The sequence below is a fragment of the Embiotoca jacksoni genome, unplaced genomic scaffold (genome assembly GCF_022577435.1).
Source record: "Embiotoca jacksoni isolate LCO1_2020_lvr unplaced genomic scaffold, fEmbJac1.0.p SCAF_10, whole genome shotgun sequence".
Classification (NCBI taxonomy): Eukaryota; Metazoa; Chordata; class Actinopteri; family Embiotocidae; genus Embiotoca; species Embiotoca jacksoni.
Genome location: NW_027185230.1, coordinates 4,682,685 through 4,710,000, shown reverse-complemented (window position 1 = coordinate 4,710,000; position 27,316 = coordinate 4,682,685). Strand labels below are relative to the sequence as shown.

Below are 27,316 nucleotides of genomic sequence, written 5' to 3'. Positions count from 1 at the left end.
CGCACACACAAGCGTCTGTGTGTACTTGTTCGTACCCGGGGGCTCAACCCCGGCTACCTCTTGAGACGCGATTGACGTTGTCTTTAGCGGGCAATTATAGCCAGAACGACTGTGAAAAAGGTCACGGCCGTGCAGCTATCAACACTCACACACCAAATACCAACTGTGTGTGCGCACGTACCTGCGCCTGTACCCGAAATGCCAGCAGCCACGCTGTCCGGCTAGACACCCCTCCGACTCCACTCAAACCCCCCCCGGCGCTTGTAGATAATCTGCAGCAACCCTGCATGATTGATGAGAGAATTCATGTAGCCAAGCAAAGCATGATGGGAATGAGGAAGTTGTGGAGAGGGAGCATGACATTAAAGGTTGCAGTGGCAACAGTTAGATGTGATTATGTGTTTGTGTGAATGTATGTTTGGTCAGGACAGCTATTGATTGATGAGGTGCAGAAAATACTTTTTTTTGTGTGTGTGTGTGTGTTATTCTGGCCATCAGGGTCACAAGCAAAGTAAACTTATTAACATTTGAGCTAATCAATATTTGAGTCCTGTGTGGATAAAACACCTGTCCGTTAAGCAAAAAAAAAAAGAAACATAAATCAGGTGGAAATAAAAACCTTCTACTTCAGTGCCTTCAAACTTCTATAGCTCAATGCCAGGAACACCTACAGTGATTCTGACTGTTTATTCTGACTTCACAGAGTTACCTTTGAAAAGAGATCGAACTACAAATAGTTCAATATCAGCTTTCAGTTTTCTTTGGATACTTTGGATAGGTGTTTTAGGCAATCAATATTATTAATATTTAATATTAGTATATCATTATTTCATCAAAATTTCAGTACCAGACAGTCTTCTGCGCTTTTTCTTTTATTCAAGTTGCACCTTCATTCGATGCACACGTCAACCATCCAGGTATGCAGAGGTTTTTTTCAACCATTGGTAGTCACTACTTATTACAAATAATGTAATTGTTCTTGAAAGTCCATTATCCAAATATTGCTTACAGCTTTGTCAACTACAAAAACAGTAACTTTTTTTTGTTTGATAAGTTGATTCAGGTTTTGACCGGTCTGTATCCGTTTTCCAATGCGAACTAACAATATGCTGACAAAATGGCTTAACTGCATGGCCTTAGAAAAGAAACATCATTCCTTTTCTATCATTGCCCCAAGATAGGACGTTGGTGTCAAGAGTAAGTCATTTAGCCAGTCCAGTAAGTGGAGTAGATAACAGGTCCTATTTCTGCTGTAAGGATCCCTTTAAAGTACAAATGTACCTCCTGGATACGAAGTTTCAAGGTTTTACCTCACAGGATGATCAAATTAGAATATCCTCCCTGGAAGTATCCAGAGAAACTCACCCTTTCTCCTTGTCCTGGGCAAGTTTTCCTGGTGAATCTCCATCATTTAAGACTTTTTCATGACTCTCTTCATGTATCTTTTCAAAACTTTTGGGATTCAAAGGGACTCCTCCACTAAGAGGCCGTGTGTTCTCGCTCCAAGAGAAGTCTGTTGTGCGGAGGCCTGTTTTGTACTCTCCCTGGCTGCTGTATTAGGCAGTCTTTCCTGTTTATGTGCACATCCCATTCCTCCAGATGGTGAGTTGTGTTGCTGTGAGTCGGTGTATAAAGTGAGCAGGCAGGGAAAGGTGTGATTTTACAGACTTTTAACATCCTCTACGGTGCCAGACACTCTGGTTTCAGCATCTTAAAAAACTGCCAGCCTCCAGCCTGGTCCCAGCTGAATAATGCACCACTGTCTCGGCATCATATCTTCTTTAATTGGCTGTATGTTACATAAATCTCTATTCACTGAAACACCCTTAAGGAATCAGTGCAGAAGATAGGTACCTACAGTGATCCTTTTAAAGTTAAATGATTTGTTTTGATTTTATGTTGTCAAGAGAAGAGGCACCATATTCCCCACATGATGGATATCTTAATTTGAAAGAATACTCTTCACACACAGTTTCCTGCTCATGGCCTCGTGGACAACAATTCAACTCATCTATTTTTAGCTTCTCGTGTACATTCGATAGCTATGGTTGATGTTCCCCGCGGCTGTAACATTCTACTCTTGCTATAAATCAGACATTTATCTCAGCTCATATATTACCCAGGGGAACGCTTATTTTTTATTTTTGCTGCAGACACATTTGTAATGAACTTTTCTATTTCTGACAACCTGCTGACAGGGGTAATTCGGTGGCTTTGTTTTTTTTGAGAGAGAGCAGGATAATAGGATGACCCTTTCTGTCAACAAGTAGCTTTGTGAATTGTGGGTTATAATTAATAAGCACAGAGAAGCCACTGAACTTTTAGCTCTTAAAGTTGTATTTTATACATTTTTGGACCAAAGAAATACAAAAAAAGATTGCGTGTGCATTTCTTTCTTTTTTTTTTTAATAGAAAGATGCCTTCTATCTTCACGCACACACACCAACACACACGGCGGCCCGCCTAGTGTATTTCCCTCCTGGCTTTCCAATTTAAATGCAAATGTTTCCAAATCGGACTCCACAAAGACGCAGAGGCAAAATCATTTGACGCAGATGAATTATATATTTTAATTAAGCAGGCAAAAGAAGCACGCCTATTCAGCCCTTTCCCCTCCAATAAGAAATGAATAAATAAATATGGAATCAGGAAGGAAGAACAAGGGGATAAATGGGAGGGTCAGGGAGAGATGGATGGATAGATGAAGGCAGGAGGGTTTTGTATTGAGTTTGTGTGATTGCAGCGCTAACCGCCCGTGGGCTGTCATTATGTGAGCGATCTGAAGCTGTCAGATTTCCAAACTGTATTGTTTTCTGATAGACGTGCTAAATACCCCCACAGTTTCAAACACACACACACACACACACACACACACACACACACACACACACACAGACATACGCATACTCGAGCATTTGCACCCAGAGAGTTCCAAACGCATGCAAACACACACACATGCATGCACCATTTGGGTTTTGATGGCAAAGCAGCACTTAGAAAATGAGGAGCAGAGATGGGGATTGTGACGCTCTGACAAGGGATGCAATTTTAATTTCACCCCCTGTCACTCTCCTCAATATCTGCTCAGATGAAATACATATGAGCTGCCAATCACTCACACATACAAATAGACACACACACACACAACTTCACAATCATACCTACGAATGCAAACTTTCAGTCACTATTTTCATCTTGCACAGGTGCAAACACACAAAGGAAAAAGCAAAGTGTGTAAACAAACTGTTCATTTTTTTTTTTTTAGAATACAACAGGTGGATTAGTGAAAACAGAGAAAATAAAAACTAGTTCAAATGTTACAACTAAACATGCAACAAGACTCCCACGCCTCGTACATTTGAAACAACAAGCCAAAATGGCTGCTAACGACACGTTTTCCCTTCAGCTTTACGGCACACTGTAAAATAAAAAAAGCCTCAGTTGGGCTGTATAAAGAGGATGAGGTGCCCCGATACAACCAGCCACAACTATTAAAACTCGAGACAATGCTTAAAAGCAGACGATTAACAAATGTTGTTGTGGCTGGCAAATGTTTCTACCTCAGAAATTGTATACTTATAAGATGAATTATTATTCCACTTACATATTACTACTACATAATGCAATGTATATGAAAGAACAGCATCAGCAAATCACAGTAAACACTTTACTGGCAGGTACTCAACAACACGGGCATCAGTGGGGGATTTGAACCTTGTCAACCAGCTGTTCTTTCTGAATATTTATGTTACTTTGTTCAGCTTATTGGGTGATTTTTCAAAATTTTCAGGAAATATGCTTTGCAGGAAACATCTTGAGTGCCATTATATTAATGATATCTAATGAGAATAACCTTGCCTTAATTACTGCATGTTGCTTTGAATAGAAAAAAAAAAATAATCCTCAAATAACTTTTTCAGAGATTTTTTTTTTTATACAATTATTTTACAGTTTAATAAGACCTTTCTTTGTTCTTTGCTGCAAATCAGTTTGGATGTAAAAGCTTTTCCCTTAAAACCCCCATTAGTTTGGTCATTCATGAAAACATTCTTGAGTGTGTTTAATGTCTTTGACTGTTTTATTGCCTTTTGACATTTCATTCTGACTTGTAAAAGCTTTTTTGTGTTCCCGAACTTCACCATCCTTGCAGGCATGTTTTTCTTTTTTGAGATGGTAAAACATGTGGTAGTGGTGTTCGTGATCAGCATTTAACATGGAGAGCAGAACGGGCGAAGGAAATGATAGGAGGGAGGGAAATGCGGAGGTGCATGCTGAAGACGGAGAGAGAGACGGAGAGAGTGACGTGGCAAAAAAAAAAAAAGTGGAAGAGAGAATTAAGAGGAGAAAAAAAAATAGGTGAAGCCAAACAAAGAGCAAGAGGTAATGTGATATGACAGAGGTTTGCAGCAGCTGGAGTCTCGCATCAGAAGAACACGTAAATTCACTTTCCTTTCTTAGCCTCTACTTCGAGTGCTCACTCTGTTCCTCACATGCAGACACACACACGCACGTCTCAGCAGCAAGCGGACCCTTAGACGACCTTTTTTCTGTACGAGAGCCAACTATTTCGGCTCACTGAGCGGAGGAGAGAAGGCAGAGGAACAGCCCCGAGATGGAGAGAGGAGAGGAAGGCCACGTTTTAATGGGGAGATCGGGGTTCAAGCCTCCTTGTTGGCAGGATTCCACCCAGCTCAGCTGTTCTTGTACACGCCAGTGTATTGATAGAAGCTTTAGCGGTGTAGTTTTCTTGTAGCTGACCGTGACCTCTGACCTCACAGTTTAAATGGAAGTGAGGGAAGCAGAGTTATTGCTATTTAATACGTTTCAGCTGTACAGAAACAGAAATGTAAAAAAGAAGTAGATATCACTATTTCTTAGGCTTGACTCCGAGACAGCCCAGGAACGTGTGCTCATCCAACTGTATGTTGCACGATGTCCTGTCTGTGTGTATATATATAAATATGGAACTGCATATGCTCCATAGGCAATCATTTCTGGTCGTAGGTCGAAGTTCATTGTGAAACTATTGGAGCAGCTTGAACCAATCGGTGTTTACCACTACATGCACCAGAACTCTCCCACCATTGCAACTACATTTAGAAAATAATGCCTGACTTCAAAGTCATGACACTTAGCCCCCCCACTGGTTGCTGATTGGTCCGCCCTTTATTTGCAATGCAACCCGAATGCAAACAGGGTTTCCAGACTATTGCTCACAGCAAAGAAAACTGAAGCTGTGAGCAATAGTCTGGTGGAGCCAGGCGGACTATAACCATAGACCCCTATTAAAACACCCATTTGTCATGTTTACACTTGACTGATTTCGACAATTCGTGAACTGTAGAAGTCTTTGTGCTTAACTCTGTTGGCTAGATTTTGACACTAGTTTAATATTCACTGTCCAGACAGGAGAGTGTTATCAATCTCCTCATTTAACTCACAGCAAGAAAGTGCACTGAGCACATTTCTCAAAATGTCAAACTTTTTATTTCCCGAACAAGATACATTGTTTAAAAAATATAAATGAAGTGAGACTATTATTTTACAAAAATGAAAAAGAAATAATGTTCAAAAAGCGAGAAAATAACAAAGGAGCAGAGGCTAAAAGATGTGCAACAACAACAACAAGCATGAATGTATGAAAAGGCAATGAGTTAAATGTCGAAATTGAGTGGACATTTTAAACGAGACAACAACGAGGCGACGGGGTGCCCAGGAACTATTGTTGTTTTACATGAAAGCTGTTTGTTTATGGTGTGCTATACCTTTAAGAGCTGCTGGCCATAGCCCATCCCAGAGAGGATGGGCCCATTAAGCTGATGAACAGAACGAAAGAGGGAGAAAGAGGGAGAGAAGGAGAAAGGGATGCACATGAAGAGAAAGAGAGAAAGGTTACGCAGTGAAAAGGACATCAATAGTGAAAGAAGTAAAGAAAGGAAATCAGGGGAGTTTGGACGAGTTAGGATGAAACGGCAAAGGGCAGAAAAAAGGCCACTTGAGGGATTGTAAGAGAGAGAGAGAGAGAGAGAGAGAGAGAGAGAGAGAGAGAGAGAGAGAGAGAGAGGAGACAGACTCTGACTGCTACACACAGACAGTACAGGAAGCAGCTATCTCTCCATCTCCTACATGGTGTTGTAGGCGTCTATGGGTCTGTCAGTCAATCAGGACGACAGGCAGATCCACTCACTCGCCGGCTCCGTGTCGCTCGCACGCGCTGATGACTTTGCTGTGTGTGTGTCTACAGATGGCAAACCTTGTGACATCGTTGTGCTGTGTAGTTCTGGCCGCCGTGGTGGTAGCCTACGCTCAGAGACGCAGCCAGCTCGGTGAGTACGCATTTTATTTTATCTTCTTCTTCTTCTTCTTCATTATACTGGTGCACTTCTCCGCTGAGGCCTACTCGGCTTCTCCTTTATTTCATCTTGTCTGCTCAACCCCAGTGTGCTCTTTTCTATTGTCAAAAAGGGAATACTAATTTATTGGAACATGCTCCACTCTTCCTCCCTACTTCACTGTGCTTTTCTCTGCTGTATTATGTGTCCAACTTTTATCAACTCCGCTCAACTGTCATTTTACTTTTTGTTTTGTTTTATTCTGTCTCTGCTTATTTACGTGACTCTATGAGTGCATACAGAACTTGTTTTCCTTTTTTTTTCTATTGTTATAACGTTGACCCCTTGCGACATGAGGGTATGATTTGTTTCTGGATGATAGCAAAATTTTGAGTTCCAATAGTTCTTTACTCACTTTGAGTTCAAAGGTGAGACAGTAGAAGAGACATTTACCTGTGAGAAAGCTTCACTTTTCCTCACTCACAAACAAAGAAAACAATAGCTTACCCAATCAGCTTGTTATTCCTGCCCCTTTACTAATAGTGTGGCTACATTACCATAACAAATATGGGATCAACAAAGAAGCCAGTCAGGTCAACTGATGATCATGAGCATGTTTCAGATTATTTGTGTACCGAGGTTTTCGAGGAAGAAAGGAGAAGCTGGGAAGACGTAATGCAGTGTCTCCTCCTCGGAGAGTTCACACAAAATGCATGACCGTAAATCAGACCATGTCTGTAAATGATTGTGTGCGTGTTTAACGGTGGTGGTGATGGTAGAGGGTGCAGTCAATTTGTCACTTGACTTTTAGTGAACAGTGGCCTTCACTTATTAGCCAATGAGGCAGGCTTGTTGAAGTCAGCTGACCCAAAGAAAGAGTCTAAGGAAGTCAATAAGTCCCCAGTGACGCACATCTCTATGTCACGAGGATCACAAACACACACACACACACACGCACACGCACGCACGCACACACATGCACGCACGCACGCACGCACACACACACACACACACACACACACACACACACACACACACACACACACACACACACACACACACACACATACAGAGGCATAATCAGAGCAGTAGTGGCAGAGATGGAAATAGGAATGTTGTGTTTGGGGATTAAGTGAAAGCAGCAGAGAAGGTAAGTGGAAGAGAGCCATGGAAAGGAAAACAAAACAAAAAAGGAGAAATGGATGAAGAAAGGAAGAAATTGAGAAAATAGAGAGACAGTGGAAGGCAAATGGAAATAGACTGTGAATGAAAGTCAAGAGCGATAACAATTGATGCTTAATGTGGAAGAGTGCCGGATAAAGAATTGAGAGAAAACGAGAGCTCTGCCCCTAAAACATGCTGTGTCTGTAGAAGATTATTCTTAAAGCAGTGTTAATTACAGGAGCAGGTATCAGCTTTAATCAATCTTGGTAAACTAGCTGCAACCTACTGACTTAATTGTATATATTTTGAAGATATTTTCCAATGTAAAATTAAGCTGGTTTGTACTGATCATGCTCCATCTGCTGTTCAGACAAGAGGAAAGAAGGTGAGAGAAAGAGCAAGAAAAGTGAAGAGAGGAAAAGTGAAAAGGCTACACTTAAGGGACTAACAGACAGAATAGAGGGAGGAATAAGCAACACATTGATTTGTCTTTGGAAATAACTCAGTGTGTTAGTACTAAAGTGTCGCTATCACTTGCTTCTCTTTTATGTGCCACATAGAATCAGCTGCCACAGGCACACACATGCACATACCTATACACACTTTCTAATACTGCTTCCCACACAAATGCCACATGCACAACCAAGTAAAAAAAACCTCAATAAAAAGCTCTAGTATGACAAGTGTGTACATTTGCACCTAAAATCTTATGCACACACACCCTGGTACTTACGCACACAACTGAACACATCTGTCTGTCTTGCAAAGTGCCTTGTTTCTCTGACAAATTGCCAGCTAGTTTGATTGACATGATTCCCTGGGGTATGCCTCAATTGGCAGAGAGCATGCAGCACGTACGTGCACACGCACGCAGTAAAGCACGCGCGCACACACACACACACACGCACGCAGTCAGTACCGAGGGATAGAAGGGAATGAACTCTCTTGTTAGGTCTGACTCAATTTGTACGAAAAGCACATACAGAGAAAGGCACACACTGTCTCGTGTGTTTTTGTGTTGTGAAAAATGGGGTGTATAGGAAATCTATTTGAGACTTCATAATTAATGACAGCAGTGCACTGCCGAACAAAGACAACAAGAAACAGTGGTAGAAAACATCTACAGACTGAGTCAAACAAATGGATACAAGCCTCTGAATGATGGAAGTGGTTATGTCTGGAAGACGGGCAGATGAAAAGTCAAGGGAGAGCGAGACAGACAGACAGAGAAGGAATGACAGAAGGTGGAGCGAGAAGAGACTGAGAGACAGATGAGGAAACCTGAAACAAACAAGAACTCAGCTGAGAAGAAGAGAAAGAAAATGTGTGCATAAAACAGGTTTCCATGAAACACATTTAAATCATAAGTTGATTAGCTGTTTTTGGAGCTTTTTGTCAAGTATTTGTTGTCCATATTTCAAGGTGAATTTCAAGATGTAAAAAAATGCCAAACATTCGGATTATGAATGGAGCAATAAAGGACAGAAGTGGTTGTGAAAAAGCTCAGGTAAACAAACATTCTTTAACAAATGTTCACAAACACAAATAATTCTCTTCTACACTGCATGACAACTAAAGATGCATACTGCAATGTAACTGTTTTTCTTGAAATTGACTGTATGAGATTGTTACCAAAAGAAAAGTATTGTTCAAGAACAGATATTGAAGTTAAGATGTCGGTATCAGAATTGGTATCAAAATTTCAAAAAAGACGATCAGCCCTACCCACTATTATGGAAAACTGAACATTTCCTTTCAACTACTGGTTGTGAATCATCTTGACAAAAAAGTTGGAAGGAAATAAAAATTAAAAAAACAAGACCTTGGATGGAAAATTTCGCAACAGATAGTTGACAGTTCCTTAATAAAATATCACTTGAAAGAACAGTGGACAAGAAAATGATTGAAAGCTAAAACAAAAACCACAGAGAGAGAGTGAGACTCAGAGGTCACGCCAATTAAACCCCCTTGAATTCGATTTTTGATTGGTGGGGAAAAATAGACAGTGAGAAGGTTGGAGGGAGACGAGAAAGATTTTGCGTGGGTGGAAAAGACACAAGACAGATACATGTTTGGGGAAAGGCAGGAAGAAAATATAGAAACGATGACAAATGAAGAGATAAGAGAGTGAAAGCATGGGAGACATTAAGTCAGACAGAGGGAGTGCTGATAACAGCTATTCAGACTCTTCTTATGGTATATTACTTACAAAGTTATAAACACACTTAATCCTTGTAATCCAAATGAAAAAGTGTAACGCATTGATTTAGCCTCACAATGAATTTCAATACTAATACAAGGTTATCCCCACCGGTACAGTAACAGCGAAGAGTGCAATTGTTAATGTGCACTTCCTTGAATATTTTGGAGCTTTTTTGTGGATTGAAACATATTTCCCTGATGTCCTGAAGCAAAATCGTGAATGTCTTAGTTCTCGACAAAGTTGTGTTGCTCTGCTGACCCTGACCTCTCAACATCCCTGTGGTCGAAGAGGACGTGAAAGAAGAAAAAAAAAATCCCTTGAAGGATCATTTTTATTCATTAGATTGAAAGCAGACTGCTTTGACAGTGGAACTAAAAAAATACATGACTTTACAGCATTATTGTCTCACGACGACGAGATGAGCAACAGCAGGATTTTCTGGTTTTCTGGCGCTGAGTAATTAGAGAAATCACATACATTGACATTTTGACAGGGAGATTAAATATACTTTTCTTCTTTTCTTTTTTTTTCCAACCTCATGTTTGCTTTGCTTTAATGATTTTCTAGTAACATTGAATGAACTTAACAAAGACTACATCTGTTACATGGCACTGTGTTTGCAGCTTGCTGTAACTGTAATTCAATTTGAATGTGTATATTCATGTCACTGTCCTCAAAAGCAATGATGCAAAAACATAAGGAAACTACAGTACCCAAGTTCAGAAAACATCTACGTCTAGCTCTTTATAAGTTCCACATTAGTGTTGTAAATGTTATTTCCATCCATCCATCAATCCATCCATTGCACTAATGGTAGTTTGGACCACCCTAATGCAGAGTAGATAAATAAATATGCTGCTGTGCCTCATGTGTCTGTTGACTTAAAGAGTGATGGGTGAACTCCAAATTCTATTCACTTCAGTTGCTTCCACCTATCAGAGTGGATTCAGCCAGACTCACATCTTTCTGATGAATCATTTGGCGGTGCTTGTCTTCTCTGCATATTTGTGTCAGTTCAGGGCTGACTGACCAACAGATGAGACAGTTGAAAAACATAGAAACTTGTTTTCGTCTTTGTTTCCTCCAGATCCTTTTATTCCAGCAGTGATACATGCACTCACATTACACACAAAGTGAATCTTCACCTGAAAATCGATCACCAAAATTAGCCTAATTCTCTCTCATTTTTTAACTTTATCTCTTTCTGCCTCTTTTCACCTTCTTTGGTCCCGATTCCCTCCTCATCCTTCTCTCTGCGTCTTTCTTTCGATCTCGTTTTAATCCTGAGCTATACCAGAGTCCCTAGTCAAAGCAATAACGTTCAATTAATGGGATGCCTCACAGTAAATACTAAGAACAAGTGCAACGAGAATGCCAATGAACAAAGTACAAGAACACTCAGGAGAAAGTGGAGGATTCGAACAAAATAAATGAAGGAAATTAAACACAGAATGAGGAAAATATGATGCAATTTAGATTGTTTAGTTTGACTGAATTTTAGATTTCCTTTTTTTAATGACACAAACAGTGCAGCTACATCTGCTTCCACACCACGTCTGTGCTTTGTAATCTGTGTGTGAAAGAGAGCGTGTGTGAATGTAGTGACATCATGCTGACGACTGAGAGGGCATGTTATTTATGGGAGTCCATATCCTGATTGAGACGAACGTTTCCACTCATAATCATTTCCTTCATCTCTCACCCTCTCTGTGTCCTTATGCCTCTCTACTCGCCCTCCCTCTCCCTCTCTCACTTACTCAATACTCTGTCCTCTTTCTCCAGTTCACCGTCCACATCATCCACACTTGTCGCCCTCATTTCTACATCCTTTCTCCCTTTTCCTTGTCTCTCTTATCTTTTTTTTATATTACTTCCTCTCTCTGGGTCCTTGCTCCCTCACGTCATTTCTGTCTCCATCTCCTCTGCTCCCAACCTCCGTAATCCACCCGATAAGTGATCAACAGCAGATTTATCACCTATGACATCATCCGCCGCTGAACCACTGTTACTAAATGTTTTTGTGTGCTTCAACTCTGCCTTTTGCTAAGATTCTGCATCTCACACTCCATCTTACTGCTGCGGACGAGAGAGAGAGGAGAAGCAGAACTCAGAAAAAAAAAAAAAAAGGGAGCAGTAAGACAAATGCAAAGAGAGCGAATGAGATACAGCAGGAGAGTAAAAGGGTTAACTCCCGCACTAATTCCACGGTATTACAGCTGTCAAAGCTGTATTTGTTGCTTAAGCGTTCGACACGTGCTGCTGTAACTTCCCAACATGCCTGGGTGTATGCTTTGCCACACTGCAGCCCTATTTATCCACACGCTTGTGAACGGCTCATGTTAAATGTTCAAATTAAATTAATCCTTTCAATTTTTTAACTCCCCCGATCATGCATGACAGCCAAGTCTAATCTAATTCGTGTGCAGATGCTCATGTGGACAAATGTAATTAGCATTGATAGCTGCAGCCCTCCAAATGCAAGATGTCAGACAGAAAATACACAGTATTAGATCCATTAATTTTCAGGTTATTTATCTCTTTACTCATAAAACTATACATGTAAGTTATTGCTGGTATGTTTTTCATATGCTTTTACTGCTATTTGCATTTGTTGGAAAGCATTCTACATTTCTGCTCTTTTGGCCTGAGCCAGGAGGTTTCTGTTTGAGGTTTGACATGCAAGTGATTTTTATAATGGTGTGGAATAAATTGCTCAAAACACATGGAAAGAAATCGTTAATAACCTCAAGGCTTAACATCCACAAGTGAAGAGCAAGAAAAGCCAATGCAGAGAAGATGAAAATAGTGTTTTTAACACCAAACAAGACAAAAGAAGTCAGAGTATAATGATCTTCTGCTCCAGAAGAATGCACAGTGTTGCGCAAACTCAAAGTTATTGTGATGGAAGTACTGTTGTTTGTGATTTGTGCATCTCTAGACTTTTAGAACTACAAAAGACAAATCTAGATGACTAAATGCAATCAATTATTCATGTGATTTAACTGCTCTCTCGTGTCATCAGAGCAAACAGACAGCAGTTGTAAATAAGTAAATAAGCAGAAGAATTGATGTCGGCGTGTCGTGCATCTGTTTGTCTGCATGTCTTGTATGTTTAAGCCGTGTACGTGCCGGCGGGGAAGCTCAATCACACTCATTATCCTGAGTAGCACTCAGTGTAATCAGTGCCTGTTTGGCACGCTGTTTGTATTAAATTCAGGATGGACCTCAACCAATTGATTGACTGACTGCATTGGCAGACGGATTACAGTCTGACTGACTGGATGACTGGAAGATAGGCATAGTCAAGTAACACTGATGCCATTTAGACATGGCTTTGAAATGCAGGCAAGAAAGAAAACTTGTCTGTAGTTCTGCGAAAAGAAGAGGCACACAAATTCCATGATATTCATGTTCAAAATAATAAATACAAGTTAAAAAAAAAAGAAGAAATCACATAAAAAAAACTTCTGCAATGAAATCGTATAAACATCTTGAGCTTTACATATTCTTTGATATTTATGACATACTATGCGCTTCAAATGATCCAAAAGTTACTGAAAGTAGTTGAATATGCTGCAAACTGTATATTTAAGTACCCAAGTGTTATTAAGGAAACCTCTTTGGTTGGATATCGTTGCGTAGTTGTTTCACCAGCTGACTGGCTGATGGGATGTTTCCCTGGCTTGATGCCTGAAAAAAAGATCAGTCAATTGTTCGCCTTAAAAATTCTTGTTCAGCACTGCCAAACAGCTTTGCATCACCGGTGCAGGCAGGCAGATTGAAGACTGCGTGACTAGTCAGCCATCTGAGTGGACACAGGAGCAGATAAAGTGGGAGATTGACACTGATATGGAGGTTATGTTTTTTCTTTTGAGTGCCTGGCTAGATTATTGTACACAATGTTTAACAGATAATAGTTTATGTCTAAAGTACGCTGTAAATAGTATGTAGTGGAGGAGGAAGATGTCGATGTAGGACGTGTAACAATATGAGAAGAGAGAGGGAGGATACCAAAATAAATGTATTTAAAAATAACCATATATAGAGAGGTAAAGGAAAATGAAGCCTTAGTTTGTGAGTACAGGGATTGGCATATGTTCTGCTGTTTGCCCTTTACAAAGAAACTTACAAACATTATGTTTCTTACTGGAGTTGAGTTTCTTTCCTTTCTTTACTTGGCAGTTAGACAGTCAAACACTTACCCAACGCACAAGGCCCAACAAATTTGATAAAAACCTGTTTGTAGATTTTTAGGCACGCTTAAACAAGTCCACATTTCCTTGCGAAAATGCGAGTCAGAATCGACTGTTCGACTGAATTTTATCCCATCTGAATCCAGTATTTCATCTTCATCAAATTCAAATCCTTTTAAAACATGGATGTAAAAAAACACAATAAAAACCCTGTGTGGCTCATAGAAGCTGTGTTCCCACTTTGTTGTTCTTTCTGATTAGCATTTTATATTGAACCATTGTGTTTCTTTCTCTAACAAATTATGCTAATTGCCATCACGTTTTTGTTTTTTTTTTTGGTAACAATAGTAAGTATGGATGTATTTTAGCAGTCTGAAACTTGATCTGAAATGGAACTAGCTATCGGAACACAATCTAAATAAGGATGCCCCCATTGAACGCACAGAAATACAATCATCCACTTTATCAATCAGTCTCTATTTTTATTCCTAAATGTGTGTCATAGGTCACAATATTAATGAGAGACACAAGACAAAATGTAAGATATGAGAAACAAATATGTGTAGAATCCATTATTGTTTAGTAGTGAATGTACTCTAATTGGTCCACTATAGACGCAGGATTCCCGACTGTCTGATAAAATCTGTCTGGTAATGGACCATTTCCAACCAATCGCAGTGTTTTATGCTAAGATATGGAATCTCGGAATCTCACTGTCTGAGTCCGGAGTGTTTGTGTCTAAGTGAGTGTGTGTATATATATATATGTGCGTGTGTTTGTCCTGTCTAACTCCTTTAACTCATTAATCTTTTAGGAGGGATTCCCAGTAAAGCTTTGATCAAGGCGCTCTCTCTGATGGCTGCTTCCCAAAAATCTGACACAGTTAAACAACACTGTACATTCACATTAAAATTTCAGCTCTCTGCAGCTCCCTCACAAAATGACTCAATACGTGTGGAAGCCGGATATAAACACATTTTGACCCGTAAGTCTTAATAGTATGGAGAACTACAGGTAATGCCCGTTTGCTTTGTTTGGTTACCATTATAGTTCCTTCTTCCAGACTTTGTGTTGGCAGATGGTACACAGTAGCTGTAGTGCAGTGGAGTAGGGCAGAGTATCGTGAGAAAATGTTCAATATTCATGTGATTTCGATACCAGTTCAAGAACGATACCATGTCACAGTAGGTGCTAGCTATCCGGATACACACAGAGGAGCCTCCGGTTAGTGTAACACACACAACTCAGAATATTATTTTCTACGTGGCTCATTGGGGAATTACAGTGCAAAAAAAAAAAAAAAAAAAAAATCACGTGTTCACGTGACTACATAAACATGTGATTGTACTCATGTGAAACATGTATTTTGTCCCTTGGATCCATGTGGTTTTGGAACATTTTCATGGTGCAGTGTGTGAAGCCCATGTGGATTTCAATGCGAAAACTTTTTACACATATCTTCCCCATCATATGTTGCAACATGTGTCATACATGTGATCATGTGGAACACAGGAAACTCATGTGTTTTTTTTTTTTTTTTTCCTGTAAGGGTGATGGGACTTACTCTGAAGTTGCATTTTAGACTGGGAATGTGTTAGTCTGGATTTTGGCCAATGTACTGAAATTTGGTACCAAATGACGAGGCACTTTTTTTTAATATTGGATAGTACCAAAGCCATTTGATCGGTGTCATAAAACTATCTGCGTTCAATACCCAGCCCCTAGATGATTTACAGTAGCTGCAGTGCTGAGGAGATGGAAGGATGATTAGGAGTCAATCAAGATGGTTCCTTCCTGAAAACTAAAATGGAGTCTGCATTCGGCTGGTAGATGAGACATGTGGGGATCTTGGTGATGACATTGACTCTAGAAAAAGTTCAGTATTGAAGACTTACCAAATGAAGCTCTATATTTAAATATACTGTCATAATCATAGAAAAGGTGTGGCCTCTTCATCTCATTTGTCTTGAAATAGTTTTGTAGAATTAGTTTTTTTAGTAACTGGCTGATTAATGGTTTCAGGTCTAAAATGTAAGATTGATGAGCTGAGTGTTCAGACAACCAGTGCAACACATTTGTATGATTGGCTCGAACCTCTGAACAGAATACTCCCACTCTCACTAAAAGGAACTCAATATGTGAGATTTATATGAAACTACTTTTCTTTCCTCTGTCTTCATGTTAGCTTGCTTTATCTCTAAATGCTTCTGTCTCTCTTCATCAGTCCTTTTATCTCACCACCTCTCTCAGAATCACTTTCACTAACAACGTACAACAGCCAAAGTCAGCATCCTTGACCTTTGGCCTGTGAGTGGAAGTTGCTGTGGCGCTCTTTTATGTCCCTTACTTCCATGTTTCTCCCTACCTGCCTTTCTGTCTTTCAAACACACTCTCAAGTTCAAAGTGGAGGAGGGGCCCATGAGTAGCATTGTAGTGCACCAGCCAGTGTAGACACTCTCACCTCAGCAATTCATTAAAAGAACCAGATAAGACAAGTGTGCTTATGTGTGTGAGTGTGAGTGTGAGTGTGTGTGTGTGTGCTTATGTGTGTGAGTGTGAGTGTGTGTGTGTGTGTGTGTGTGTGTGTGTGTGTGTGTTGCCAAATGTGAATCATTAGTGGGACTGTAGTGTAATGAGGCTTACAGCAGGTCACAGCCGGCCGGTGTTAAATGACAAATAAATAGTGAACAGTGATGTGACGGCTGTAGGGTCAGACAGCATTTAGCTGGACCTGTAACAATCTTTTTTTTTTTTTTTTTTTGACAGAGCATTTTTTTCTGAACCATGAACACAGACGCATGACACAAATTCACATAAGCGGCATCACTGTGTGTGTGTCTGTTTCTCTATTAAGTGGCTAACTCCTCGTAATCCCATCAGGAATTTCTCAATCACTGCTTTACTGACCAGGCTCCATATTGTGTGTGTGTGTGTGTGTGTGTGTGTGTGTGTATGTGCGTGTGCGTGTGCGTGTGTGTAAAACATATGTATCTGCTCATTTTCAGGTATTTCTCTCTGTTTTATGTATCAGTGTTAATAGGTGTGAGTGATTCAGTAAACATGAATGTGTTTGTACATATGTTTTTTTCAATGTGACCTTTTCTGGCAGCAGCAATGCCCCGATTAATATCCCACTACCCTGGTCGTGCAGCTAATGACTGTGTGTTTTTGTGTTGTTTGCATCCCTGCGTATGTATGATTGTAGAATGTGAAAATAAAAGAAGAATTAAAGGGGACATATATTTGGGGATATTAGGAACTTTAAGTTTGAAATTATTTACTTTACTTTAGAGGAAGCTGTAGCCATAATTCACTGCGATGTGTGATGGTTCTTAGGTGTGTCAATGCATTCCCAATTACCGTGCCATACAAATAGAAACCTAAGCACTTTTGCTAACCGTACTGTATATCACGCTGTGTGAAAGGGCTCCTGAATGTAGCACACAGTGATATATTTTCAGAGGGTTTATTTGTACTTAATTTATTGTGTTGCTCTTTCTATTTCACAGAGCAGTTAATCTCGAATGTGATTTGATAGCTACATTTTTTAAATGCAAAACTGCTGCATATGAGGTGGATTCTTTATTTCGTAAATAGCAAGAAGAAATATGACTTTGTTCTTTCTCTGCCTACATTAAAACAGTCACTTCTGGGGTTTTTCATGCGCTCCGCTATATGATTACTGTCCCATGTCTCCCAAAAGACAGTCAGAAAATGGATACAAATAGGATTTATATAGGTTCTGAAAAGCTGGTATTTGTGTGTATGATGAAGTATGATCTTACAGTGTTGGTATTTAAGAGAAGACACTGTGTAAGAGTCAATATTGGAAACTGTAGATGAACAGAATGTCCCCTCTACTGGAATTGAGTGACCATTTGCAAGATAGATTTTCTGTTTCTAGAGCCATTTTGTTGATTCCAACCCATTAAATCTCAAATTGTGTTTTCCTCTACCATTAAAATTACTGAGCCTCCACTGGTTTCTCCAATTCCTCCTGATAGACTGTTCAATAAGTTCATGTTGCCAGGAACCTAATTTAATTCCAGCTAGTATGAGCAGAGTTTTGGCTAATGTTGCTTTGCAATAAAACTTTGTTCCAAGACATTGGAACTGAATCACCAAAGGCTTAAAAGGGGTCTCGGACCCCTCAATGGTGCAACACTTCTAAATATACACAATTAATTTGATCTATTGTGAACAGAAAGACCTTCAATGTGACACTTTGTGGGGAGAAAGTAGAAGAGTGGCAGGGGTAAAAGATTGCCATTTATCACATTGAACTTCAGTTTAATTGAATTCAGCTCAACTTTATTGTCATTCCTCTCAACTTAAGTCATTCCGCTTAACTCAAGCGCACAGAGAAACAAGGGAGGAAAAAAAAAAGACTTTGAGTGCAATGATGCAAGTGAGAGTGGAATGAAAACAGAACAAAGAACCCAAGACAGCAACTAAAAAAGAAGTCCAAACAATGAAACGCAATAACACTAGTGTGAAAGTAAGTGGTGAATAGGATTTAATAATGACATTATAATGGGAATTTACATTTAAACCAAACAATACATTTCAGAAACATGGCAAAAGTATGCTAAAAGGTATAGTGAAATTCGAGTAACCAAAACTGATTTGACACATTGAACAAGTGATATTAAAAGGAAGGAAATGTTCTGAATCCTATTTATCATAGAGCCCTTTAATGCTAACAATTTAGCTTCTCTGCTTCTAACACTGGTCAGACAGTTCATCCCAGTGTCTTTTCAAATAAGGACATGACTTTGAAAAAAGACATAAACAAACCTTAGTGGTTGCATCTAGGGATATGAGCATCAGCTTGTTTAAAGCAATACAATAGATATACATCTTCCAAATAGTGCCTGATTCTGTGTTTGATAGCTTTGAGGGTTTGTTGTCTGTCTGAAAAAATATTTTTGTTTATTTTGTACCGTCTAAAATAAAAAAAAAGGGGTTTGTTGTGTCCTGTCACTGACGTCTCTTTCACTTTGTATTTCTTAAAACAACTTTTTTTTTGCAGCGCTCTAAACCAATACCTGTGTCGCAAAGAAAGGCTGTAACGTGAACCGAACTTTAGAAAAGAAGGAGAGAAAAAAATACACGATAACATTTCTGAAAGAACTGTTTGTCCTTGTAGAGGAAAGCCAACAAAGGAGAGTGAAGTAGAGAAAAAGTGTGCGTATATTTGTGTGTCTGTGTCCTCAAGAGCGTGTGCATGTGTGTTTTTGTATTTATTGCCCATGACATTGTGCAAGGACAGTCCTATCTCTCTTGGTTGAAGTATGATTTCCTGTGGTGGAATGGATTCATACGGAAAACCATTCACTCCCCAAACCCTCAAACTGTATTGTCTGTGGACAATAGCCTCCCTCCACTCCTTTCAAATTCAAATGCTCAAAGCTTTCTTGTCCATCATACTGACAAAACACCAACTACAGCTCCCGGGATATTGAAAGTCCATTGAGGCTAAAAGGATTGTGGTCGGTGATAAGAAACTCTCTCGTCACATAGGATAACGTATGCATGCACATAAAACCATACCAACTTACACACTCGTACACATTTTGTTTCCAGTCATTTATCACTATAAGCTCGTGCTTTGGGTGCAACCCAATGGGAATACGAGGAGTATTTGCAACGCAGAACGGCTTTCCTGATGCATCACCTTGTGTAAAAGACAGTGTTAGTGAATTTCAGATCGTTGGAGGTCAGTGTAGCTGTAAGCAAGAAACATTTTAAGCTGCTCTCCTTCAGTGCATTTGGAATATGTAGTTTTGTATTTTTGTGCACATTTTCATGTGGTTCTTGTGCTATAGGATCGGATCAAAACAACACGCTGCATAGGATGTGGCATAATGTCAGAATATTAGACTGACTCTTAAATTGACTGTTACGGTTGACAAAAAAAACAAAACTTTTTTTTTTAATCTCATTTTGTTTTATATAGTACTGACAGATTTTAAAATTTTCTAGGAACGGTTCTCAATAGTCTTGGAATTTCTGGAATAACATGGAACTTTAAAAAGTGTTTTAGTCATGGAAAGTTGAGGGATTTGATCATTTTTGGGGCCAGGTCATGAAGCACATTGAATTTTGTTTGGCGCATGTTCACATTTTAGTTTGAATTTATCAAAATGTAATCTTTGCCATGAAGTATTTTTCTATTTAGTGTTTATTTAACTTTTTTCCTGAGGTATTTTCTCCATTTCCCGCTCGTCAACAATTACTCCGTTCAAGATGTGCTTTTTCCTCTGGCTGCTAACAAAGGCAACTATGCAAGAAAAATGAAACTTCTAAGAGGTCTGGCTACAGAATGTGTTTTGAAAAGTGGGACCAAAAATCCTGATTTTAATTTTGTAAAACTATTGATCTATTAAAGTATGGGAGAAGGAGCCCTTTACAGCCACACCAACAGTAATAAGCTTGCTGCCCCCATCACTGCTCTGCTGCAGGACATATTTAGGCAGGGCAGTCCGTGGGCAATCAATAAAATAATAATAAAAAAAAATAATAATAATAATAAAAATATTTTGCTCAGTTTATTCTTGAAGGTGTTAAAAAAAAAAAAAAAAATTCAGGTTTTGTACTGGAAATGCCTGTAAACAAGTAAATAAGACTGGTACAAAAATTACTGTGGCTGGATTTTTATCTGATGAGCACAAAGCTGAACTGTCCGGGAATTTAACATTTGACTTGGAGTGGGAAACCTGTCTAAAATACAAAACCACAACAACAAAAAAAGAATAGGATGAAATAATGTGTCATCCTCTGCAGTAGACTGCTCTGCATCACTGGAAAAATATGAATACAAGTAAAATCAGCAGAAATTATTTTACTACTTCAAAAACATGATAGGATTCATACCAATGAAACAGGGTGCCGAGTTTTCAGCGAGCATTTTTGCCTCAAGTTTTGCAAGTGGCGGCGCTGGTCTAATGGTTTGGGAGATTGTTCCATTATTAATAGATAACAGGCTGGCTCTGCACAATAACCACGTGCCCTTAAGCAAGACACAGAAGCACAGCCTGCTCCGTCATTGTCAGACATGCAACTGCAGCGCTGCCTTGGGACACGGCGTTGCATAATCCACCAGGACTAACAGGTCATTATGCAGTGTAATGTCCTGTCATAGCCCAGGTGAGCCATGGGATTATGATGAGGTATCTCATTTAGACAGCAGCAACTGGGTAATATCAGCTCAAGATAAAGTGCCGTGAATTTGCCCCCAGAACAAAGTGTGTGGAGGTGAGTGCTGATCAAGAGAAAGGGCTGACCACTCACTGTTACTCTTCTGCAAAATTACTGAAAATGCTAATAATAATAATAATAATAATAATAATAATAATAAACTAATGAAAATAAAAAGGGGACACAAATAAACAGGAAAGACCAAATAAATTTGGGACTTAGACACAAAAGAACATTATCTTTGTAACTCCTCCAACCCTTCCTCCTTCTCTGGTGCTGTATTGGCGACTCATGCATCATCAAGCAGCACATAGCCTGAGACACGACATCACATCATCTATCCAATGCCAAACCCAGTATTAGAGGCTACTGTACATAAAGTGGTAGCATTATGAGTAATGAGTAAGGGAATAGTTTCCAAAATTACCATTAGATAATTCTGGATATGAGGATTTTCAAGTGTTGGACACTGCCAAGTAAAAAAAGCTGCCGCACTGTTCAGTGGCTGGTCAGACTGTAAGCTTATTGTGGATGAAATGACAATGCAATAGTTCCTGATTGAAAAAAAAATACATGGGCGGTTGTATTTAGACATCACTTAAGTTTTCAAAACTAAATAAGTTGTCATATTTTTAAAAGTAAGGGTTTAATACTTTTTATTTGGTATTTGCTCTGAAAGTCAGGCACTATCAAAGAGTAAAACCATATACACACTGTAAGGGTCTATGTGGTGAAAACAATATTCAATATAATAAACTGTATTTTAAGATATCACAAAAAAAAGTACTGTGAAACACGAAAGAACAACAGAATCCAAGTAAGAATGTGTTGATGCAACATCAACTCTAAATTTTTACGATTTAATTGCATGCTTTAAAGTGCATGATGCAAATGTATTAAGAGCATCTCCACATCCACTTCTGCTAGTTTCACTTCATAGTTTAGTCTAAGTGCAAAGTGGAATGTGGTTTAAAAGGATTGTCCTTATCCTCTTAATTGATCATACTCTAGGTGCATTTTGTATATAAAATAAAGTAAACCAATTAGAGTGTCACCACCAATTTCCTTAAAGAGACAGGTGGATTGCTATAGTAACAGCCAAGTACATGGAAGAACACTTCTCTGCAGAGGGAACTCATCGATTCCCTGGCAGATTGAGCAGATAGATGTATTCAATGAGAATCTTTCACAATTTATTCTTAAAAAAATAATAATAATAATAATGTGCATGTTCATGTGTCTGTATACATATAACATCTTAATAATGCAGCCTTAAAATAAAAGTAAACACTGTGCTATTAACTTAGGACCAGGTTTCTGTTAGTCAATCGCTCATTCACTTTATGCTGCCTCAAGATGTGTCTGTCTAAAAAATGAGCACAGACACTGGAGTCACACTTGATGCCGCTTTGCGCCAGGTGTAAAATAAAGCCCCTCGATTCACAAACACAATCTGATACACAATCATTCTTGTACAGCGAGTGTGTGCCTGGCATATTTCTTCAGGAGTATGACAAGGAGTCAGACCTGTCACTGATAACATACCATATTTATCACAGCAGCTTACACACACGCACACACATACACGCACACACACACACACACACACACACACACACACTCACACACTCACACACTCAAACAGTTCAGGTAATCTAGTCGAGGTAGAACATTAACTTTCTGGTTGAACTTGTACGCAGTAGAAACAAATGGATGTCACACACAGTGATGAATCAAACCAGCACTCCTCCATCTCTCATACTCACTGCAAAGGTGGCTTTCAAATCATACAAGTGCATGTGTGTGATGTGTATTTGTGCCTCCATCTAGTATGTGTTTGTGGCAATATATTGCACCACATATCTTGGTGCCCGCTACTGTTTTTTCAGCAGCCTCTCTGAACATCTTAGAACATGCGTACATATTTGGTGAAGCATGTAGAATAATAGAGTCAGCAGACCTCGTTGTATCCTTATTATACTTGTGTCAAAATATTGTAAAATTAGATAATAGGCTTGGAAAAAAAGTACTTCTCTTCTTATTTCTTTCCACATGCTTCATTGGTGTCCTTTCATGGAAGCTATAGTTTCTATAGTTGCAGTCTATAGCTCTGATTATCCATGTGAGGAAGTGGAGGTGCTTCAGGCTTCTTATCACCGCTGGCCAGCATTGCTGCAATCCACACTATCCCCGTTTCATTCACCCTCTAACCAGCAGTGCACAAACCAAAAGCACTTACTCCACACTCAGTGGTATGAAATGTAAATGTCCATGAGGTCGTTTGAGAAGCTTGAACCAGAGAATATTTTAATAAATAACAAAACTTTTCTTGTTATTTGACTAATTACGACATCACTTGGATTCTACTTTATTAACCCCACAGTGGGGAAATTGACTCAACACAGCAAAAAAAGTGCACACAATATGAAAACATGTACAAATACTTATGAAATATAGGAAATAAGGTAGATAAACAATTATCATTTTAGAAAAAAATACAATAAAATAAGAGCAACGAATGAAAAAAAATACACACACGCAGACTATATACACAAAAACAAATACAATTAAAAAAAAATTGGTGCCTGCATCTTCATACTTTTTCTCTGCAAATTATTTTTGCATCTTAGTCATAGTATGGTACAAACCAAATTAGTGTTTGTGTCAATGTGGTTATATTGTGTGTATAAAAGGTATTTTCTTGGTCAGTAAAAGCTCTGCCACACAGAATACAGAGTAGTTACACAAAAGTGGCTCCATCTGAAATGTTCCATATTGATTTTTTTTTTTTTCTCTTTTTGTCAATCCCCCCACTGTCTGATGCTGTTTGTCTGCTGCGGTCTTTGTCTGACCAACCATTTGTTTTCTTGGTTTCTGTAGTGAGTGACTCTGCGTGTTTAAAAAGTGTGTACTTACAGCATGTCAATGGGGCAACGTGTGGTCAAGGAAAAAGTCATGAATGCTGTCTGCTCAGTTCTGCCAGTTTTTTCTGTTGCCAGGTTAAAATAGGTCATAACTTGCAAGATATCATTCTAATGAGCAGACGTATGGCATGGTATGTAGTTGTATACATCTAAATGACCACAATAAACTATTGCGTCTTCAGTGTTTTAACTTTCAGCTGATCCATTGATTTTGATTTTGACAGGAGTTGACAGGATCCTGTTTGGTACAAGGCGGCAACAATTTCAGCCTATTTCATGTTCAAAATTCACCATAACCCCCCCTCCCCTTCTCTTGCCTCTCCCACATATTGACATGCATAACATGTGGTTCCAACTTTGCCACTTCCTCCGTCCGTTACTTCATCTCTTATACATGATATTCATTTCTTTTGCGAAGGTCTTGAGGTCCTCCAGGAGAAAGGTGCCAGGTTTAATCCCTGACTTTTACACACTCTCACATCTCCCTGAAATACAATAATAGAAAAGATACAATAGCAGCCACGGTAGCGAGGCACGGCAGTTACGTTCTTACGGATGCCTTGACATTTAGAGGCAACAGCTCAGATGTGTAACTTCTTCACTCATCTGTCTCATCACTTCCTCAGTGGTGACCGCCCCACTTGACTGTCAAATATCACAATAGAAACAGAGCAGTTTACACAACAGGTTGGAGCTTTTGTCTTCTCAGAGCACTGCCCAAATCTAAGCAATTAGTAGGCATGCAGTAGCAATTTATGCATTTCTTTTTTTTCAACAAAGATTCTTTTGTGTAAAACTACCAACCGCTCTGCCAAAATGTGTTTTCCTCCACTCACATCAAACCGATCTCCTGTTATTTAGAGTTGTTGAGGCTTGTTTCTCTACAGCCTGCCGTCATGAGATAGCAGTTTCAAATTGTTTAATAGTCTTTTGGTCTGTCATCTTATTAAATGTAAGAAGTTAAATTCATCAATGCCAAAGTCTATTTCTAAGCATTTGGCTGTTTTCATTTATTAGACTTAATTAATATTCCAGTGCAGCACAGGACTTTATTAAACATGCATAAGTTCACACTGAGAAGAGAAGTATGTTATGACTTCAAAACTGCTGCTTGTGATTTTCTATTGTTTTGAAATGGTGGACTTTGTTTTTGGCATTTTTTTAGAAGAAGAAGAAAGGTCATTACTCAGTCAGATGTACAGTATTCCTGCCTACAGTAGGAAGGAAAAACATGTGGGCGCATGTGTGCTGGAAGGAATGGACAGGTTGAATACCCTCTCCTTCAACAAGCATCCCAGACATGAATGCTCCTTTCTTCAACCACGGTGTTAACACATGTACACTCATGTCTTCAGTATTGAGATACAGTGTGTGACTGGCTTTCAACAGGTGCATGTGGCTGCCTGCACTTCTAGCACCTGAAATCAGCATGTGGAAAAAAGAAAAAATAGAGTTGTGGAGGTCATGGGCATGATGACCTTTTTTTCCTTCTTATTTCTAGTGGTGAATTTACTTTGATCCAGATTTGTCAGAAACATACATTTCCATTGGGTTATTTTATCTTTTGATCCTCTGTAAAGTTGTAAGGTTGATTTGTAAAGACTTTACTTTATGAGTGTCTTGAGATAACTTGGGTTGTTATTCGGCGCAATATAAATGAAATTCAAGTGAATCCTGGTTGCTGAGAATTTTAAATTTTAATTCATGAGGCAATTTTTCAAAGCTTTAAATTTACGTACCAGCAAAAGGGATCCTTTGCAAAAGTGCATTGAGCTGGCATTAGATGCGCAACCACACCCACCACCAATAACAACATGATACACACCCTTTTATTGAGAACCATGTATTTCATTTTAATCAGGTTTTGTATATAGTGTGAACACTGATTTCCATCTCAGCAAACAAGGACGACATATAATATCATATATCTGCTGGTTATTTTAGAACATGTATATATTAATGTGTGATACATGTGTGTAGCTGTGTTCTTTTAAGAGGAATTAGAAAGGTTAGTTTTCGGCTGCTGATTTTAAAACATGTTATTGAAACCTCTTCTTCAGCCTTGTGATGTTTTTTTTTCTGTTTCATTTGAGCCCAATAACTATTTTAGATGTATTTAAAACAGAAAGTCAAGATTAAAATAAGATATTTTCTCTTTTCAGAAATTATATATTTTTGAAATTTGATAACAGATGCCATTTTGGCAAGTGGCAATAATCCATTTGTAAATGTCATTATTGTAACTCAGTGGATGCTAAGCACCACCTGACACATGGCAGGAGTACAACTTGTCAGATTAGACTCCGAACTGCCCCACCATTACACTCCATGTCACATGTACCACAATAGATATCAAGCCAAATTACATAAACTGACCGTAATCCATATTACCCAACCTTGTGGACAAAAACTGAATGTGCTTGATATGTGTTTATGTATTGTTGACATAAAGAATCCATCAGCATGCCACAGTAAACATCCCACCACCTGCCTCTAACAATAAACAGTGCAGTGAGTGCTGTGCTCCTACTAAACTCAGGAATGAATTCAGTAAGCATCACTGTGCTGCGTGGAGGGCAGGGTGCATATGTGTGTACACTCACGCCTTACTTGTGTTTTTAAGTTGGAAGGTAGCAGATAGAATAAGGGATAGAAAATGTGTGTGTGTGTGTGTGTGTGTGTGTGTGTGTGTGTGTGTGTGTGTGTGTGTGTGTGTGTGTGTGTGTGTGTGTGTGACTACAGTATATAAACAAGAGACAAGGAAAAGAGAGAGTAGAGAGAGGTCTGTTTTGAATGAGAGGAGAGTTTGGAGCAGACAAAGAGGCCAAGCTACTGGAATGTCAACAAGCCAGGGAGAAGGTTTTCTCTCTCTCTCTCTCTCTCTCTCTCTCTCTCTCTCTCTGTGTGTGTGTGTGTGTGTGTGTGTGTGTGTGTGTTTGCACGCACTTTTGATTACATGAGCTTGAACACATTGGGTTATCGATCCAGGGCACACATGGACAATGTAATGTAAAAGTACACACTGCCATACAGATGTGCACAACGACATGGTGATCGCTGTGCGTATATAGAAAAGCACCTTTGCAGCACACACACACACACACACACACACACACACACACACACACACACACACACACACACACACACACACACACACACACACACAGACTCCCCCCTGTGCTGATACCCTGTTTGGAGCTGCGATGAGCCGTGTAAAATGAAGAGCAAACATACCTGGATGTCATTACAGCCTGACCTCAGACAGGCTTATTGCTAGAACAGAGGGGCCTGGAACGA

The 27,316-nt window shown here is 39.2% G+C and overlaps 1 protein-coding gene across 3 annotated transcripts in view; it reads left to right on the top strand.

Moving 5' to 3' along the window:
• Positions 1-27,316, top strand: part of cntfr (ciliary neurotrophic factor receptor) — a 230,082-nt gene that overhangs the window by 85,566 nt on the left and 117,200 nt on the right. For all 3 annotated transcript variants that reach the window (XM_069162309.1, XM_069162319.1, XM_069162328.1), the window contains one exon: positions 6,245-6,326. In XM_069162309.1, coding sequence (XP_069018410.1) covers positions 6,245-6,326 — 82 coding nt within the window. The remainder of the gene's footprint in view (positions 1-6,244; positions 6,327-27,316) is intronic.